Source organism: Physeter macrocephalus, chromosome 11, assembly GCF_002837175.3.
Source record: "Physeter macrocephalus isolate SW-GA chromosome 11, ASM283717v5, whole genome shotgun sequence".
In the NCBI taxonomy this organism is placed as follows: domain Eukaryota; kingdom Metazoa; phylum Chordata; class Mammalia; order Artiodactyla; family Physeteridae; genus Physeter; species Physeter macrocephalus.
Window position 1 is genome coordinate 63,995,656 of NC_041224.1, and position 19,488 is coordinate 64,015,143.

At 44.9% G+C, this 19,488-nt stretch overlaps 1 protein-coding gene across 12 annotated transcripts in view; it reads right to left on the reverse strand.

Annotated features, from left to right (window-relative positions):
* Positions 1 to 18,278, reverse strand: part of PARP6 (poly(ADP-ribose) polymerase family member 6) — a 29,249-nt gene extending 10,971 nt beyond the window's left edge. For 3 of the 12 annotated variants that reach the window (XR_448474.3, XR_448473.3, XR_448472.3), the window contains exons 1-15: positions 16,705 to 16,961; positions 14,590 to 14,791; positions 13,859 to 13,936; positions 12,792 to 12,886; positions 12,280 to 12,340; positions 11,958 to 12,048; positions 11,435 to 11,501; positions 8,707 to 8,856; positions 7,457 to 7,607; positions 6,814 to 6,867; positions 4,929 to 5,024; positions 4,534 to 4,626; positions 3,174 to 3,299; positions 1,843 to 1,908; positions 840 to 907 (exon numbers count right to left, since the gene is read on the reverse strand). Coding sequence is in view for 1 of the 12 variants with exons in the window: in XM_028495022.2 (XP_028350823.1) it covers positions 840 to 907; positions 1,843 to 1,908; positions 3,174 to 3,299; positions 4,534 to 4,626; positions 4,929 to 5,024; positions 6,814 to 6,867; positions 7,397 to 7,607; positions 8,707 to 8,856; positions 11,435 to 11,501; positions 11,958 to 12,048; positions 12,280 to 12,340; positions 12,792 to 12,886; positions 13,859 to 13,936; positions 14,590 to 14,592 (1,259 nt within the window). In the remaining 11 variants the exon portion in view is untranslated. Of the gene's footprint in view, positions 1 to 839; positions 908 to 1,842; positions 1,909 to 3,173; positions 3,300 to 4,533; positions 4,627 to 4,928; positions 5,025 to 6,813; positions 6,868 to 7,396; positions 7,608 to 8,706; positions 8,857 to 11,434; positions 11,502 to 11,957; positions 12,049 to 12,279; positions 12,341 to 12,791; positions 12,887 to 13,858; positions 13,937 to 14,589; positions 14,792 to 16,704; positions 16,962 to 18,172 lie in introns of those variants that run through there. The other 9 variants (XR_003681651.2, XR_003681649.2, XR_008618579.1 and 6 more) reach the window with 6 other exon arrangements.
* Positions 18,279 to 19,488: the final 1,210 nt, after the last annotated feature.

The window sequence follows — 19,488 nt, forward strand, 5'->3', positions numbered from 1 at the left end:
CTATGCCTGATCATTCCTCATACTAAGAGGGAGCATGTTGCATTGAGAAAGTACTAATGTCAAAGGCTGACTAGACAGAGGGAAGTAAGCTAGAAGGGGAAAGCTATGTCAGGAAAAGAGAAGAGAAATCAAGAGAACAGAAATCAAGATCAGGGAGGGAGGGCAAGGGGTGGAGGGACGTAGAGAAAGGTCAGAACCTTTGCTAGGAGAAGGGAGTAATAATAGTGCTTCAAGGCTCTGGACAGTCAACATCAACAGGGAAGGGCTTGAGATATGGAAAGGGCGTAGAAGGGGGAGACAGACTTCTCTGCATGCATAGAAACCCTAACTGAAATGAAGTGTTAATTCCTACATGCAAGCAGCACTCAAAAACCTATTGGGAGGGGCTTCCCTGGTGGCGCAGTGGTTGCGCGTCCACCTGCCGATGCAGGGGAACCGGGTTCGCGCCCCGGTCTGGGAGGATCCCACATGCCGCGGAGCGGCTGGGCCCGTGAGCCATGGCCGCTGAGCCTGCGCGTCCGGAGCCTGTGCTCCGCAACGGGAGAGGCCACAACAGAGGGAGGCCCGCATACCACCAAAAAAAAAAAAAAAAAAACCTATTGGGAAACAAGAAACACCTAAAGGGAACTTGAGACATCACATTAGAATTTGTGGGCTCTTTGTAGGATCTGAGTTCCTGTCAAGGGCAGGTGTATCGGTAAAACCCAAGAAAGAGCAGCCATAATATCTATAACCTTGGGAAGGATGCTGAAACCACCTCTAAGAGAAGGTGTAGGCTCCATGTCTGATACTATGCCCCATTCCCCCACCCGCCAAAGGATGAACCATTCTACTCATACCACTGCAGAAGAGGATGGGCCAGGGGATCCAGCTTGTCCATCTGCTTCTTGATTTCCAGATATGAGCCCTGTAAGACAAAGGCCGTAAGGTTATCTCCCAGGAGAGGTGGGAGCCCTCCCACTTTCCACAGACTATCAGGGCCCAGGGCAAGGTAGGCACTGAAGACCACACCAAACCAAGAGGAGATGGGGTTCCCACCCTCAAGGACCCCAGTCAGGTTGGGAAGACTCATAAATAAATATGAAAATGACTGAAAATGCTTACAAAACAACATGCAGGTGGGTCTCCCTCATTTTATGCAATTCCTACAGCCCTAAAAAGTTGATTATAAATCAAAATAAATAAATAAATAAAATCAATGTCCCAGAAAGATTAGGCTAAGGAATCCTGTGGTAAAACTTTACACAAAACATAAGAGTCCTTCCGACAAGTAAATCATCCCTCCTGGGTGTATGTTATGTGTTAATCTGAACTGTGATATATAGGATTTGCTGAGAAGAGGCCCACCTGTAAATGTGAGTACAAATGAATGTCTATTCATGCAGAGATTGCAGACGAGGGGTGGGGAAGTCTGGTGAGAGACAGCCTTGAGTCAAAGGATGGTCACTGCTCCATGTGGCTGCCCCACCCCTAGAAGGACAGAAGATGTAGGCCCCTGGGTCTAGTTCCAAGCCCCCCTCCTCACCCTCCCAACCCTGGACAGAGGTCCTTCCCTCACTTCTCTAATGCCCTAAGAATTATGGAAAAAACATTAAATAGGAACAACTTGTGAAGGAATTAGCAGCAAAGGTAAAGGTTGAGAGAGACATAAGGAGTGAGAGATAGGAGTAACAGAGCTAACAAAACAGAGAACAAAGACTGGGAAGGCTAAAGAGGGAAAACTAAAGAGAATACAGTGAGGGATTTGAGTAGCATCTCTACATCTTCACTCCACTTGCATGAATTTCAAACAGAACAGGGCACTTGAGGGGGCAGGTAGGGGACAGGCAGAGGGCAGAATACCTGGGTCATCTCCCGGATGGACATCACACTATCCAGAGCTTTCTGAAGTCGCTCATAATTCTTCTTCTGTGGGGAATCAATGGGAAGAGAAGAACCAGATGAACAAAAGTGGAGGAGAGTAAGATATGATGAAAAGGAGGGCCAGATGTACAAAACAATTCTAGGCTCCAGGCAAACAGCATAGTATGTCATGGAAAGAACACAGATTTAATGTCAAAAAGTTCTAGAATCACATGCTAGTTCTTTTTCTACCAGCTGAGAGTAATAGGGTAAGTTACTTAACCTCTTAGAACCTCAGTATCCCTGTATGTAAGTGATGATAAAAATTCCCACTACCCTCAAAGAGATGACCTGAAGATTAAATAACATATGTAAAGAACCTGGTATAGTGCCTGATACATAGCAATGAGAGTAATAGTGAAGCACTGTGCTGGGTACTTGTGATGGTTAATTTTGTCAATCATCAATTGTGTCAATTTGGGCCATGGGTGTGTCTGGGTGTGGCTGTGAATGTGTTTCTAGAGGAGATTAACTTTTGAATAGCAGACTGAGTAAAGGAGACTGCCAACCCTATTCAGGTGAGACTCATCTAATCAGCTGAAGGCCTGAATAGAACAAAACAGCTGAGTAAAAGGGAACTTCTCCAGCCTGACTGCCTGGAGCTGGGACATTGGTCTTTTCCTACTTTCAGACTGGAACTGAAAAATCAGCTCTTCTTGGATCTCGAGCCTGCTGGATTTTGGATTGGAACTTACACCATCAGCTCTCCTGAATCTCCAGATTGCCCACTACAGATCCTGGTACTTCTCAGCCTTCATAATCACATGAGCCAATTCCTTACAATAAATTTCTTTCTCTAAACATCTCCTATTGGTTCTGTTTCTCTAGAGAACCCTAACTTATACAATATTTTATATATATTATCTCCCATTTTTATAACAGTAGATATCTCCTTTTTACAGATAAGGAAATTGAGGTTCAGAAAGGTTAAGTGATTTGCCTAACACCATTCAGCTAGGGAGTAGCAGAACCTCAAATGGAATCAAGGTCTGTCTGGTTCCAAAGTCTGTATTATTCCCTATCATAACATAACTAATATTAATTGTTCTCCCCTTCTTCTGAGAAACTCAGAAGTTATTATTTATCTTATATTATTAGTTATGTTTAGTTATTTATTCACTAAAACGGCTAAAGCAAGAGTTCCCAAGAAAACAAGTGCTCCATTTCTTCTGTCCCCTTATTTCAAGCTGTTGGAATGACAGCCCAAAGTCTTCCACTGTCTTTCGCCACCTCTGTTCCTGAGTCATGATTTTCTTCCCAAGCAACTATACCTTAGGATTAAAGGCCAGAGTCTTGGGATCAGTGGGGTCCACCACAGAGGGATAAGGCTCAAAGATGATGCTCTTTCTGGGGGACTCCAAAGCTGCCCTACACATGGCCACGAGCAGATCCACCACCTTAAGAGAAAGGAGAGAAAGGGGGCAAAAGCTAAATGATTTCCCAGTGCAGGGAGTCACACAGTACCCAGCATAGGTCTACCTTCTGGAGGTTCTCAGCATTTTTCTTTTAAAAGCAAATATGAGGGGTGGAAGAGGGATGGATTGGGAGTCTGGGATTAGCAGATGCGAATTATTATATATGGAATGGATAAACAACAAGGTCCTACTGTATAGCACAGGGAACTATATTCAATATCCTCTGATAAACCATAATGGAAAAGAATTATGAAAATGGATGTATATATATGTCTAACTGAATCACTTTGCTCTAAAGCAGAAATTAACACATTATAAATCAACTATATTTTAATAAAATTTTAAAAAGACAAATGTTTATGATTTTTTCATTAGAAAATATAACCTCATTATAAAAATTCAAGAACAATGTTTAAAAGGGTGATTAAAAAAAGAGAAAAATCATCCCATTGCCCCCAAATCTCACTCCTCACAGGTAACTACTGCTAAGTTTGATGTATATTCTTCCAGATATTTTCCCTACAGAAACTGTTATTTTATTATGTAGGCAATAAAAAAAAGAATTGTATTACACATACTGCTGTGTTTTCTTTTTTATATATGCTATAATTTTCTATCCAAAAATTTCTACTGCAAAGGACATACCATCATCCTTTAACTGGACCCTGTACAGAGGGGCTTGTATCCATTTTTTTTTTTTTTTTAACTATTATGAACAATACTAGGGAATTCCCTGAAGGTCCAGTGGTTAGGACTCTGCACTTTCACTGCCCAGGGCACAGGTTCAAATCCTGGTCGGGGAACTAAGATCTTGTAAGCCACGTGGTGCAGCCAAAAAATAAATAAGTAAAATATTTTAAAACCCCACAATACTATAGTGAACATCCTTACATAGGAAAGCATTTCTGGAGATTAAATTCCAAGCAGTGAAACTGCTGTGTTCCCCAGCCTTTCTTTTTTTTTTTTTTTTTTTGCAGTATTCGGGCCTCTCACTGCTGTGGCCTCTCCCGTTGCAGAGCACAGGCTCCGGACGCGCAGGCTCAGCGGCCATGGCTCACGGGCCCAGCCGCTCCGCGGCATGTGGGATCCTCCCGGACCAGGGCACGAACCCGCGCTCCCCGCATCAGCAGGCGGACTCTCAACCGCTGCGCCACCAGGGAAGTCCCCCCAGCCTTTCTTGATCCCAATTCCCCTGCAGCTTTTCCCTCCCCCATACCTCTGCTCCAGTGGCCACCTCCTCTGCAGCTCCGGACATGACTCCCAAGGTGTAGAAGGAGAAAACGCACAGTTCACGAGTACAGACGGCTGGCTGAATGGACATATTAAAGAGATGGTGGTGGCAGGAGGTGTCCAATAAGAAGGTATCATAGTGCAAGAGGGGTGCCTGACCTCAGACAACTCTAGATTGATATTCACATATCCTCATCTTTCCAAACAGGACTGCTGAGATTTGCTTTCTGAGAAAAACAATTATTTCTAGAGTCTCAAGGAGTGTGGACAGAATTCTACCTTTACCATAGATCCAGGAAGAAAGGAAAAATGGAGAGATGAGGAATTAAGGGGCCTCAGCTAAGGGTGCAAGAAAGAGGGTCACGAAATAGAGGCATATACCTTGAGCATGGACCCATTCTGGAAGACATGCTGCTCATCACACACCACGCAGTACTCATTCAATGTTGGAATCCTCTGCTCTGCATATTTCATGATCTGAGGAGAGAAGAGATTTATTTATCTTTTGGAAGCCCAGACCCAGATGTAGGAAATAATCTGAACTTCTTTTCCAGTTACTCTTCTACCTCCCAGCCCTGTGCCTAAGGTAGAATCTGTTCTTGGGTCCTGCACTTAGTTAAACTGATAGCCTAACTCTAGAGCTAAGACTATATAGTATAATAAAAATAAGACCAGCCATGGTAGAAGACCTGGGTTAAGATTCCCTCCTCTACTACTTAATACCATATATAACTTTGGGCAAGTCAATTAACCTGAGCCTTGGTTTCTTCATTTACAAAGTGGACATTATTCACCTCACAAAGGTACTGAGAGGAAAAAGATTTCTGTGAAAGTATTTTATAAACAAGTACTAATCAAACTATTAACATTAGTTGTAGTAATTAAATTGCCCTCATGTGACAAGTGAGTATCCAGTCCATGATCAGATGCCTGAGAAGCCATTTTAACTACCCAGAACAATCAGCCTGTAAACTGATCAAGACCATAGATAAAACTCTGTACTGGGAAGACAGCACAAATCCAGAGCTCATGCAGCAATATCCTAAAGTATTTTTTACACACTCTGTCTTAACATGGCTTTTGCAACCATGTACACTTTGTGTATAAATCAAACTGTTCCCATTTCACAAACTTTTGGGATGGTAAATGGTCATGCAAGGGCTTTTATTCATTCATTTAATGCAGATTTATTGAATGCCTACTATGCACCTAGCTCAGTGAAAGGTCTCCTTGATTATTCAATAACATAAAAGACTGTCTTCTCAGACCCCATACTCCAACAGAGAAGATGTGGTATGTACACAAATTAATTACAATTCAAGGCAGTATATGGTACCTGACACATCAGTGCCATATAAAACAAAAAGCATCAAAAGAGTTCAATGAGAGGAGACACACTTCCAGCTAATACATTTCAAGTAACAGAGAAGATTTTATGGAAAAGCTGGCATCTGAGACTTGACTGCAATAGGCAGATATAGTGAGAAAGGTCAGTGGAGGGAATGACACGAACAAAGATAACGGAGATGCAAAAGTGAAACCATGGGGCATCCCTGGTGGCACAGTGGTTAAGAATCCGCCTGCCAATGCAGGGGACACGGGTTCAAGCCCTGCTCCAGGAAGACCCCACATGCCGCGGAGCAACTAAGCCCGTGCGCCACAACTACGGAGCCTGTGCTCTAGAGCCCATGAGCCACAACTATTAAGCCCGAGTGCCACAACTACTGAAGCCGGCGCACCGCAACGAAGAGTAGCCCCTGCTCGCTGCAACTAGAGAAAAGCCCATGCACAGCAACAAGGACCCAAGACAGACAAAAATAAAAATAAATAAATTAATTTTTTTAAAAAGTGAAACCATGTCTGGAAAATAAAGAGGGTTTAAAAAGAAGCAAATGACCAGAAACGGCTAAGCAGTGAAAGTTTGTGTGGAAAAGTGAAGCCCACTTGAGCAAGGATGTGCGGGATCATAAGAAAATCAGTGTCAATCCTTCTCTCATCTTGGCACCAGTGCAGTTAAAATTTTCAGTGTCTCATTTGGCACTTGATCGTAAGTGGTCTATAAGCGTTGTCTTCCCAATAATGCTATAAGCTTCTTGACGGTGGGAACTATGCCTTCTTTTCTCCTATCCACACAACACTCAGTATAGTTCTGGGAGCAGAACAATTCAAGAAACGTTTGCTAACTGACTGAAGAGCTGGGAGATGTTAGGGGATCAGATGGGTCAGAAAACAGGGGAAAGGCTTTGGAATGAACCTTCGGACTTACCTGGACAAGGAATCCATATTCCAGAGTGGGGATGTTTTTGCAGTGACCACTGACCTGATGAGAGGAAAAAGATAGACTCTGTGAACCTCCTATGAAGCTGGTGACTAGAAAGACCTCACTCACGCCCACTACCTAAAATTCACCTAAAGTAGCTAAGCCCTAACGCTGATCAGTCTAAGTAATCCCCAAGCTGTAGAGAAGACCTTCAGACATTTTTGCCAAGGCTCTTAAAAAAGACTCACCTGTCCTTAAACCCCTTCAAGGTAGGTGGAATAGGTCTGTAAAGTAGCTGACTACCAAGTCCTAACCACAACCTAACAAAATCATACATGACATCTCCCTGGGATGCCCAACCCCAGACTCTCTCCTTCATGACATACTATCAGAGAAGCCTGCCAGACTGTTCAGATATAAGTTCACAACTATTAAAAAATGTGTTCCATTCTACTCACTCATGACTCATGCCCAGGTTTGGTTTATGATGCCTGGACAACCAGACCCCCACCCCATTTTGAGAAGCTGTATTCCCACATTTCCCCTCCTACCCTCTGACACCCAAGTCAAACCCTCCTCAGCCATGTACCAAAGGAGAGGTCCATGCTGGGGGAGGGAGGCCCACGTGCTGGGGGCACTGGAGACCTGCCTGGGGGCTGGGAGGGTAGCCAAACACCTCTACTTTGGGGTTCTTCATGGTGCAGGAGATGGAACGGTTCATGAGGCGTCCAACTCGAAGCTCTGGTACACCCAGTTTGCCTTTCAGCATGGAGTCCTGTATGATAGGGAAACTCGGAGACCTGAACACAGAGCAAAGAGAAGTGATGAGACTGAGGATTCAGTATGAGCCCTAGAAGAGGCCTGGAGGGACTTCCCTGGGGGTCCAGTGGTTAAGATTCTGCACTTCCAATGCAGGGGGTGCAGGTTTGATCCCTGGTCAGGGAACTAAGATCTCTCATGTCACGTGGCATGACAAGAAAGAAAAAAAAAAAAAAAAAGAAGAGGTCTGGAGATAAGAATAGATGAAATGACCTAAGCCAAAGAGCAACTCATATCTGAGGAAAGTTCCATTGGCTCACTGTCAAAGCAAGCAGATCACTACACAACTGGTTTGATTTTTATGTCATTATCTATGTGTTCTTCAGATTGGAACATGAAGGGCAGGCAAAGGCAAAGCCTAGGTCATTCTCTGCAGCAGCTAGGCCAGGTAAGGAATGACACCCTGGAGAGGATGCGCGCGCGCGTGTGTGCGCGTGTGTGTGCGTGTGTGTGTGTGGTGTGTGTGTGTGTGTGTGTGTGTGTGTGTGGTGTGGTGTGTGTGTGTGTGTGTGTGTGAGATTAAACTACTAGGCAAGAAACAGTTGGACCCCAAACAGCCTAATGTCTGACTGTCTGTCAATAATGGCACCTGGAAAACTACAAATCTGGGTTTGTATTTGCCTTTGGGAAGATCAGAAGGCACCAGGGGGGATAACTGTAGGCCTAGGATCAAAGAATTGAGCAATATTTATTTCCAGAACCTAGGTAATAAATCAATATGCCCTTCCATAAGAGCAAGGACTTGGGGCCTATTAGCTCTGACTCTGCCTCCTTAGGATAGGGAATAAGGATAAGGGTCAAAGAAAGTAAAGATGGAGAGATTAGCATACATTTCTCCAAACACGTACCATGCGCTAGGTACTGTGTTTTACATAAAGGACGAGATATGACTACTGGGTCAGGAGTAGAAGGGTAAAGACACATAGGGGACAGGACCATGTGGGTGGTATTAGTAGTTAAAGGTACAGAATTTAGAGGACCTAGCAAGAGGATAGAATAATTTACATAATCAAGAAAGTGGGGTGGGGGCTTAGACAAGATTACAGTAATTAGAGATAATCAGCTCATGGAGAAACTCACTTGGGGATGGGTGAGAAGATGCTGAGGCCAGCTCGGAACTTCTTGATGGTACCACTTGCCTTGAACCAGCTGTGCCTCTTCTCCTGCTGGGTCTTTAAGAAATCGTTGCTGAGATGTTTCCATTGTTGGGATGTAAACATACCCAGGATCCTAAAGAATTAAAGAGGAACAGCCTTAGAGAAGCTCAAGCAGGGGAAGCCCAGGTCAAGAAATAGGACTATGAAAGGAAATTAATCTAAAATTCAGACCCAGGGACTGCAAAGCTAGTTGTTGTAGGGGAAGGTGTGTCTAAAGACCCCACTGATATAATCTTAGCACATGGAAATGTACTGTCCTAAAGTACCTCTTTACCTTCGTGGGTAAATTCCCACTCCCTTACCTAGTCTAATGGACCAGAAAAATTCTTAGATGCTTTGCCTTTAGAGGGAGATCTCAAAGGTGAGTCTTCAAAGGCTGTGAACCTGGCAATTTATTGCCAAGAAGAGTTATACTGAAAGTGGAACAGAAGTGGTGAGTACCACCCTCTGCCTTGTGAATAGTGAAGAAAAGGACAAGGGACACGAAGGGTACTGACATTGTTAGGCAAAACATTACAGCCCCAAATTTATGGTTTCCAACTTGGGCTGGGCCCTCAGCTAGTCTTGTCAGTCCTTTCACTTGTCCTTGATCAGTTCTCTCTAGTATCAGTCTACCTTATTATTCTAAATCCTTATCACCTTCTTTAAGCTCCTAACTTCACCTACAACTGATAATCTCTCTTCTCAATAGAGAAAACTGAAGGCATGAGATATCATCTTCCATAATTTTGCAACCCTACTACAGAATCCATTTCCATTTCTACCCTTACTTGATCCCTCCGTTCTCTGGAGACAAGGTGACCTTCCTATTAAGGATCAATTGCTCTATTTGTCCTCTAGCCCCTCATGGGACCTTGATCTGTCAATCATCCCCCTCTCCTGTCAGTTCCTTTACTGAAGTCTACAAAAAGTTTCAAGTTTCTTTACCTCGGCCTAGCTTCCTCTCCCTCTTCTCCTTATAGCCTCATCCAAATTTCTTAATCCACACTTATTGTTTCTAGTTTGTTGCCAAACACTCAATTCTCCAGAATGCTTACTGTATTCTGGTTTCTACCTTCACCACTCCACTACAATTGCTCTCACCCTGATGCTAAATCCAACAGAAACTCCTAAGTTCTCCTCTTACTCATCCCCTCTGGCATCTGGCCCTCCTTGTAGAAACGCTCCTCCTTGCCTTCTCTGACTCTATTCTCTTCCCATTCTTCTCCAATTTCTCTGACCTACCTTCAGTGTTTCTTCTTCCTCTACCTACTCCTGGTATTTTGTCTGGGTTAAAGGGTGTTCTGCCCTTGATTTTATTTTCTTCTCATTCTATCATGCTCTCCTTCAGCAATCTCAGATTCTACACTGGGTGCAAGTCTCACCCATACACTGCTATATAACTTCAACCTGAACCTCTCCTGTAAGTATCAAATCTACATATCTAACTCTGTATTGAGCATCTCCACTGGAATATCCTAAAGTTAACTTTAAACAACATGTTTAAAATGGAACTAACTATCTGTCCTCATCCCACAAACGTGCTCCTCTTCCAAATCCCTATATAAATGAGTGGTATTAAAATTTACCCAGACATCTAGGCTGGAAACCTAAGAGTAATATTCCACTATTCCTTGGCTCTTATCATATACAACATACCCAAATCATTCTTCAAGTCTTATTGATTTTAAACCCTGCAAATTTCTCTAGTCTACCTCTCATCTCTAATCTTACCTATAGTTGTACTTTGGTTCAGGCTTTCATCATTTCATGTATGGACTTCTACAAATGCAATCTCCTATTAATCTCCTATTAAAACAGTTCTGGTCTCTTATCTCACCCATCCTACCTATTTTGCACAGTGCTACCAGAATGGTTTTTTTAAAACTAAATCTGACCATGTCCTTTCTCTGCCTAAAACCTTTCAATGCTCCCAAAGGCCCAAGATCCTCTCTGATTTGGACTCCTTCCTGCTTCTCTAGCTTTAACTTTAGTTCCTACCATTCTCCCCTTGCATTTTACTAGCAATAAACAACTACTTGAAGCTGCCTATACACATGCTGCTTCACATGACTGTGCCCTTGCAAATGTTATTTACTCCACTGTCTACATGGGCAACTCTTATCCATCCTTGAAAACCAGTAATCATCTCCCTTTCATCTTTCATTCATCCACTTGCCACCAGACTGAGTTACACCTACACCTTCCTCTGTGTTCTTTCTAAATCTTACATATTCACTTGTATTAGAACATGTATCCACTGGACTCTATTTGGAACTTTACTGAGTTCACTTCTCAGTATTGTATACCAAATACTTAGCAAGGTGCTCAACACATTCAATAAATTAAAACTGTCTGAAATCCTAGAGCCCCACTCTGAGGAAACGTGATGAGCATGATTCTAATTCCAGGGTTGCACTTTTCCTTAAATGCTAAGTACTGATGAGCTTCACCTCTCACCTCCAGGAAGCCTCAAGGCCAGATATCCCAGAAACACAAGCTCCCTTACCTAACCATAAATTTGGCTCCCCAAATTTATTTTAGGCTTTCTTGGGCATATCTCAGAAATACACTTTTGGAAGGAAACATTCCATTCAAGAGTCTGCCTGTCCATCCACATGTCCATCTCTCTTTCCCTCAATGTTCATAACCAGAAAGATCAAAGTTCTTACTTTTTCAACTGAAGACCCAGCCCAAATCCTTCCTTATTTGATGGCTGGAAAACCTCAATTGATGGTTCTGCAAAGAGAAGAGAAAGCTCCTACTATGTATACATGTCTATCCTCCTGGGAGTCCAAAGCCCCAGTTCAGTGGATTAGCTTCCTCAGATTCTAAGGGTACTCTAAACAATAATGATGGACAAGGGAAATATCTGAGGCAGAGGGTAGGTTCTGGGAACTGTCTGACCAATTTCAAATATCCTCAACTTATACTGGAAGTTGAGGGGAAGGGGAGGAATAAATAATATCTGGAAACTAGAGAATACAATTTCATTAACCAAGAAGGCCTTTAAGGCATGACTATCAGGCAATAGGGTATGAAGACACCAATGAGAAGAGACTGAAAAGCTCCTACCAATGGCCTACAGATTACACCAACAGGCCTTGTTCCTAGTTTTTCTCTACCTCAGTTAACTTAGGACTTTGGATGAGACCACACACAGAGCACCCACATGCCCACAGTCACTGCCTTTACCCGGTCCATCAAGGTACTGGGAGAGCGAAAATCGCAGCCTCAACACAATAGGTTCTGTCCGGAGGACCTTCCAGGCTGTAGAAACTTCCTCCTAAAAGAGTAAGGTCAATAGTTTCTAGTTTAGCAACAGAGAGGAATGGACTTGAAGTTTTCGCTATATGATACACACATGCACACAGCACTGTCTGCTGATGATCTAGGAAAGACAAGCATGAATAATATGTGCTTCAAATACAGCAGTGAGGAACAAGACTCCAGGCCTACATGGCAAAATCCACAAGCCCAACTAGACATGTTGTTTGCAGGTACTATCACCACTTACGTCGAGGAAGCTGATGTTGATGTGGAGGTCAATGTCCACGTCATCAATAGTTCCATATTCTCTACAGAGATACAGGCAACCACAAGTGAGACTCATTAAAGGAGAAAGAATGGAACAGAGACTGAGGTGGAGGGAGAACTGAGCCTGGGGATAAGGGAGAGGGAAGGGTGGAAGGCAGCTCTGTATTTAGGTTCTTAGCTACAGCCTAAAGCCATTTTTATGATCTGGGCCTTTGCCAGGCCAGAAGCCCTTCTTACCTCAAAGGTGAAACTATCAGCCTAGAGGAGTCTAGGATAAGAGGGAACTTCTAAGAAAAGTGGCTATACTTTCCTACTTACTCCTGTCAGCCAACCTCAAGTATTCCAAACAACTCCCACCATCATTAAGCTCAAAACTTATCAAGGTCCACAGACCCCCCCCACCCATCATACCATAAAGAAAAAACCTCTACCCTTTTAACAACTCAGAAAGAAGTGGCTGAGCCCCCTGCCATCCCTGAAGTAGAGTCCCACCTGATGGATACAGAGTTTTCACTGTAGATCTCCTTCACTGCTTCAATGTCTGCATCAAGCTGTGGGTGTCGATATAAGTCAGCTGCACAGCTCCCCTGAGTCAGCAGCAAAAATGATGGAGGGGAAAGATACAGGGGAAGAGAGATGAAAAACAGAACAGGAAGAAACATCCAGAACAGGGATATCAAACTACACCAGTACATACAAGCAAAAGCTGCTTATATGAAGGGGCTTTTGGTGGTGGCCCTAGGTGGGCCACCAGACAGGTCTCATTGACAGACAAGTCTCCCTCCATCACCACTCTAGGAAGTTTTAGTAGACCAACTGCAGGCTTTGCTTAAGGAGTTCACATCCTTAAGTCTCAGCTTCTTCTCTCAACCCTGACCAGGACACTTAGGGATCCCTGCTGTAAGAACTCAGAACAGACTGAAGAGTACAGAATTTAACTCAGATTGTTTCTGTCTAGAGTCCAACATTCCTGCTCAGGATCATGCCCTAGGCAGTGATAGCATTAAACAATCATTGGTAGAATAATCTTTTAAAAATTTGACCCTAATGAATGAAACGACCCCTGCTGGCTAGTGAGGGAATAGCCAGAAAATAATGTTTTCCAACTGAGAACATATGGGTCAGCGGTCCCCAACCTTTCTGGCACCATGGACCGGTTTCCTGGAAGACAATTTTTCCACAGACCAGGTTGGCGGGGGGAGGGGGGGAGGGGTGGATGGGGATGGTTCGGGCAGTAATGCGGGCAATGGGGAGCGATAGATGAAGCTTCGCTGGCCTGCCGCTCACCTCCTGCTGTGCAGCCCGGTTCCTAACAGGCCGTGGACCAGGGACCCCTGTAATGGGTAACCTCCATGTACAGAGGGTGTAGTTTACACTGGGAAAGATATGAGCTCCAGGCTAGAGCAAAGATTGGAAATCACCTCTGACAAGACAATCCTCAGATTACACTGACATTGTATCTTCATCTCTACTCCAAAATAATCTTTCACTCTTGATGTATCCAGAGAAAAGCACACATTTAGACCATCCAACATGGGTTTTGGGGGCTGTAATCTCACCTGAACTCCATAGAGAAATTCCTCTGATTCATTATCTCCCTCCGAATCATCATCATTCCAGAACTGGCCTTTGATGTCCTAATGATGAGAAATAAGGATACAACCCTTTGTTGGGTCCCTGTTATCCCACGGGAACAGAGTGGGGTTAGGATGGGAAACAGGTTTCCACAAAGAATGGGAGGTCCCTTGGGATAGAATAACTGAGGCCCTAATCCCTTTGGCTCCCTTCCCCTCACCCTTTGGGAGCGTCTCACTCTCTTCCTGAATCTGGTCATATCCATGGTCTAGCACTGACATGGTGTCATGGAGGAAAGCAGTAGGGAACTTTAGCCTTCTTAGGTATCGGGTGTGATGATTGAGGCTCTGGTAGCCAGTGGGGGAGGCATGAGGAAGATTTCAATGTCAAGGTTGATTCCTAGGCATATCTAAGTTCTAGTACAAGCTGGCCTCTTCTGGATCATTACCCAAGGTGGCTCTCAAGCATACCTAGCTCTTTTGTCTCATAACTCCCTTTCTAACCCTTATTTAACTCTCCCCTTCCTTCCCAAGAAAACTCCCTATACACACACCAAGTAATACTGTTTCCATGCCCCTTCTCCTTCCTTTAACTTCAAATAGCCACTCCATTTACCAAAAGGGTGGGAGGGAAAACACCAGGAAAAGGTGAGGTCTGCACTTTGTTCCATCTACCCCTGGATGATCAGTTGGAGAGATGGGCAGTCAGTTCTCACCATTGGGTCAGTAGGTCACACACACTCCCAGGTCAGTGCTATGCAGCATCCCTCCATACCACCAGTTGAACCCAGGCCAACGAGATGGGCATTTAGGAGGCCACAAAGGGAGACAAGGGAGGGAGGGGGAGATGTCAGGGGCTGACTGGAGATCTGCTGAGGAAGGCAGGCTCTGTTGTTGTGGTGGTAACAAGTCACTGTCCTGTAGAAAGTAGACAACAATTGATCTCATCACCACTTAATAACTGGGTGGCATATACACAAGCACACATTTATGGGTACACTTTTATTATGCATATGTACAGACACTTGCACACAGAGACATACTTGCATGCATGTACACACACTTGTACACACAGTTCTTTAAAAATAATGAACTGTGAAAGCACTATACAAACATAAGACATTATTGTTCTCCAGCTCTAGAGAGTTGTGATTGAAGCAAGTTCTTGCTCTAGTTCATAATGCTATATCAATCCCTGAAGCCAAAAATGATGATGGCAGGACCAGATGCTTATGCTACTCAGTCTAGTCAGTTCATTTTAGAATATTCTTCATAGCGCCAACCACCATCAGAAGCAGACTCTTTTTTTGGACTCTTTACCCCTAGTTACTTCTCCAAATTGAGTCATTATCTCTTATTTAACACCAGTATCCATAAAAGCCTTTATATAACAATCATAGCTAAGTTTAAAAGTCCTCAACAACACTGATCATTCTCTGGTAGACACAGTCTGAGTTGTCACCGCCAAAATAATGCCCTGGATTCCTCCTGGAACCTACTCCCCAAATAATGTAATAATGATCCTAAGAAATGCTCAGAAAAACACTAACCCCTACCCCTTTCACAAGATTAAAAACCACTGTCCTAGGCCTTCTTGGCTCTGCATTTATCTCAGTTTCATCCACTCCAACCTTACACAGAGGTGTTCTTGGTCTTTAACATGGTTCTATTTAATCTTAGGTTTCTAGGTCAGTGGTTCTCAAGTAAGGTCTGTGGATGTGCAGCATCAATATCACCTGGTAACTTGTTAAAAATGTAAAGTCTCAGACCCCCCACTGAGACCTACTAATTAGAAACTCCAGAGGTCTAGTAATCTGTTTTAACAAGCCCTCCAAGTTATTCTGAGAACCACTGTTCTAAATCCTTGTGTGTTCCAAAGGCCTATGATCTGTTCCTCAGATACCAACTTAAACCTTGTAACTGACGCAGAATGGAGTTATAAAGCACAATGCCAGGGCAAACAGCACAGCAGTCCTCCAGCTGGCAGTGCTGACTGACCCATCAAAGACAATACGCAGAAAAAAAAAATGCAAAAGGAAACTGCAACTGAAGTTCTTAGAGGTGAAATGGCCTGATATCTGAGATTTGCTTTAAAATACAACTCCAGCACAAAAAGTGTGTGGGGGGGGATGAAATAAACATGGCAAAATGTTGATTACTGATGAAGCTGAATGATGAGTACATAACGGTTTCTTACACTCTCTACTTCTGTGTGTAGCTGGAAATTTTCATAAAAAGAAAAAAAAATCAGAGTCTACTCTTGTACTCTTGTAAGGGCTCTCTCTAAAAAGTTAACTCTAAATGTGAACAGGAAGATTATCACTAAGACTCCATAAATGTCTCCTTGCTGTTCTTCAAACATATCAAGCATATTCCCACCACAGAGCCTTTGCCACTGCTGGCCACCCTTCTTGGAATGCTTTTCAACCAGATACCCACATGGCTTACTCCTTTACCCTTTCAGATCTCTGCTTGAAAGTCACCTTGACTATCCTATATAAAACAGCAAAACCCCAACACACAACATACTAGCACTCTCCGTCCCCCTTCCTTGCTTTTTTTCCACAGCACCTACCACGCTCTGACGTACAAAATGTTTGTTTATTGCATTATCTCCCACCAGAATGTAAGCTCTATGGTGGTAGAGGCTTTGACTCTTTTCATTGTCTATAATGTCAGCCCCTCAACACACATTTATTGAATGAGTGAATGAATGAATGAACTGTCTGCTGGAGACATCAGCCAAAGGGGAGAGACATACAAGAACTTAAACACATCTACGTAGACAAAAATCATACAAAAATGATTTTAAAAAGCAAGACTCCATTCACCTTCAAGAGCAGCCGAGAACCAGAATATGAAGATCTGGCGGCTGTGTTTGTGAGATTTGAAAATAAACAGTCAGATGCTGATCTAGATGATCACAGAGGAATAAAGAGGGAGGCACTAATGTCCAGCCTGGGCTGTCTTGGGCTGGGTGGTAGGATGATGGCAGCGTAGGCCAGAAGTACCAACTTTCACAAGCTCTCTGTCACTGTGGAAGTCAAGAAAACTTAGTCTCTCTCCAAGGGCTGTTGCTGCTTGGTTTCTGTTGTTATCACAAGGAGAAAAAGGTAGTTCAGAGGGAATTTTTCCTGTCCAGGGAAAAGACAATTCAGAAACTACCACCTTTTTCAAACCAGGCTGTTTCAGTGAAAGGGACTCCCACCTTCTAATCTCAAGGCTCATTTCTCTGAAGAGATGAAGAATGGGTTTAAATGAAGAGTGGGAAAAGGGGAATGGTGGGTAGTTATGGAATTCACGGAATCACAGACATTTTAAAGAGGAATAAGCCTGAAAGATGGTCTATTTCAAAGCTTTCATGTTATGTATAGAATAATCAGGTGTAGGAAGGTCAAGCCACTTGCTTAGGGTCAGGAGTAAAGTGGGATTGGGACTTACGCACATCTGACAAGTTCTAATTACAGCCACTCTTCCTGTAATTTGGTTACAACCACTTAAGGGAGTTGTTAATGAATTAAGCAAGAGAGACCTATCTAACTTATCCAAATGAGGTAAAGCAGGGAACCTTTCAAGAAAGGCCAGGCCAAATACAGACTGTGTGAAGAATGCCCAGAGAAGGGTGTCTGTTGTTCAGTGCTTTGGATGATGGCAGCTAACGGAGAATTTGCACGGGGACAGGCCAAATGTAAATAAGCCTCAAGTCCGGATGACAAAGGTCCTGGCCTAGGCCCAAGGGCGCTTCTCCGGTGTGACAACTTTACATCTAGTCAAATCCTCCGATCTCAACGTTTATACTCTGGGTTTGACTCCTAGCATTGTGGTACTGGGCAAGCAGGTTACTCCGCTCTACAGCGAGTGCTCCTCTCAGAAAGCCTAGGCCACGGAACAAAGAGTGCGGGGGAGAAGCCACAGACCTGCGATTCCCGCAGCCTAGCGCTATCCAGGGCACCCGGCGGAGGCAGAGGCCGGCGTGAGCCCCTGAACACTGGCTGCCACCGCGCTCTCAAGACAGGCCCTGAGGCCTCCTTTAGGAGAGAAATTAAAAGCTCTTCTCCGGTTTCCTCCGGAGACCCCAAAGACACCCAACACCTGCCTCCCGGGGAAGAAGCTCTGTGCCCGATCTGTGTCGCCAGCCGCCCAGCCTTCAGCGAAGCCTGTCAAGCCCAGGAGGGCCCCTCAGTGCCACCCGGCGCAAGCCCCTCACTTTATCCACCCCGGCCGAGGCGGGGCGGGCCCCGCACCCTTCCCGCGGCCCGGCCGCCCCGCCCCGTCCCGTCCCCGTGGCGCCCGCCTCACAGGCTGGCCTCGTGAGTACTCACGGCGACCCCGGGCCGCGCGCGGCCGCCGCCGAGGGAACTAGCGGCCCGGGACGCCCCGCGGGGGCGGAGCGGCAAGCCAAGGGGCGGGGGCCGGGCGGGGCGGACGAGGTCGCGCAACTCCACGCCTCGTCGTTCCGTCACGGCCGCGCTGAGCCACTCTGCGCACGCTCGCGCGGCAGCACCATGACCACGTGGCCCGCTCCGGACCAACTGCCACGCAGCCTGCCCCTGGGCCCACCACCTCCCCCTACTCCTGGTTGGGGCGCCTGCGCAGTGATCGCTGGTTGGGAGCGGGGTGCGGAGTGGAGGGTGGTGCCTGCGCCGTGGGGCTGGGCGGGTGCGTGGAGAAACAAGAGAGGCCCGGCGGGTGCGCGGAGGGTCCTCTGAACAGAACTGTTGGCGTTTGGCGCCCCTTGTGGTTGGGAGGAAGGAGCGGGGAAGGCAGTCCCGGCTACCTCTCTACTTTAGAACCCGGGTGGCGGATAAAGATTGAGACGGTCCCCCTGAGACCCTGCTGACTCCAAGAATCTCTAGTTTGTAACACCTTAGGGTCTTTTAATTCTTCTTTTGTTTTTAATTTTTTTTTCTTTTTTGGCTGCATCACGCAGCATGTGGTATCTTAGATCCCCTACCAGGGATTGAACCTGAGCCCCCTGCATTGGGAGCACAGAGTCTTAACCATCGGACCGCCAGGGAAGTCCCAGCGTCTTTTAATTCTTAAGTTTAACTCTTTTGCTCCCCTGGTAGCTGTGGTGTGCTGGAAAGCACTCTGGCCTTCTATTGGGACAACCTGGGTTCAAAGCTTGGTTTCAGCACTTACTGATTGTTCAGCCTTAAACCAAGACTTTCACTTTCTGAGTCTTAGCTTTCTCATCTGTAAAGTGGGGACAGTGATATCTGTTTAATGGGGCTGTTGTGGTGAGGATGAAATGAGATGGTATGTCGAACCGTATGAATGTGCAGGTATTTGACTCTTTGTATTTTACAAAACAGAAATTTCATATGGTTCAACCTAACACATATAAAGTAACCAGCAGAATACCTGGGACTAGGAAGTCATCCATAAATGGAAGCTGTTAACCGTGGTTATTATGGTTATTCCCCTGAGACGTGGCCAGACCTCCCTTCATCCTTATCAGAATTGGGTGTCTTGGAGCTCCCATGTGCCCCTCTTTTCCATCAGCACTAATGGGGAAAAGCTTATCTTATATCTACTTACTTTCCTCATTCCCTCTTTTTAGCTAGACACAGCGTACACAAGGAAGGCTTTGGCTCTGAGTGATGTAAACACGT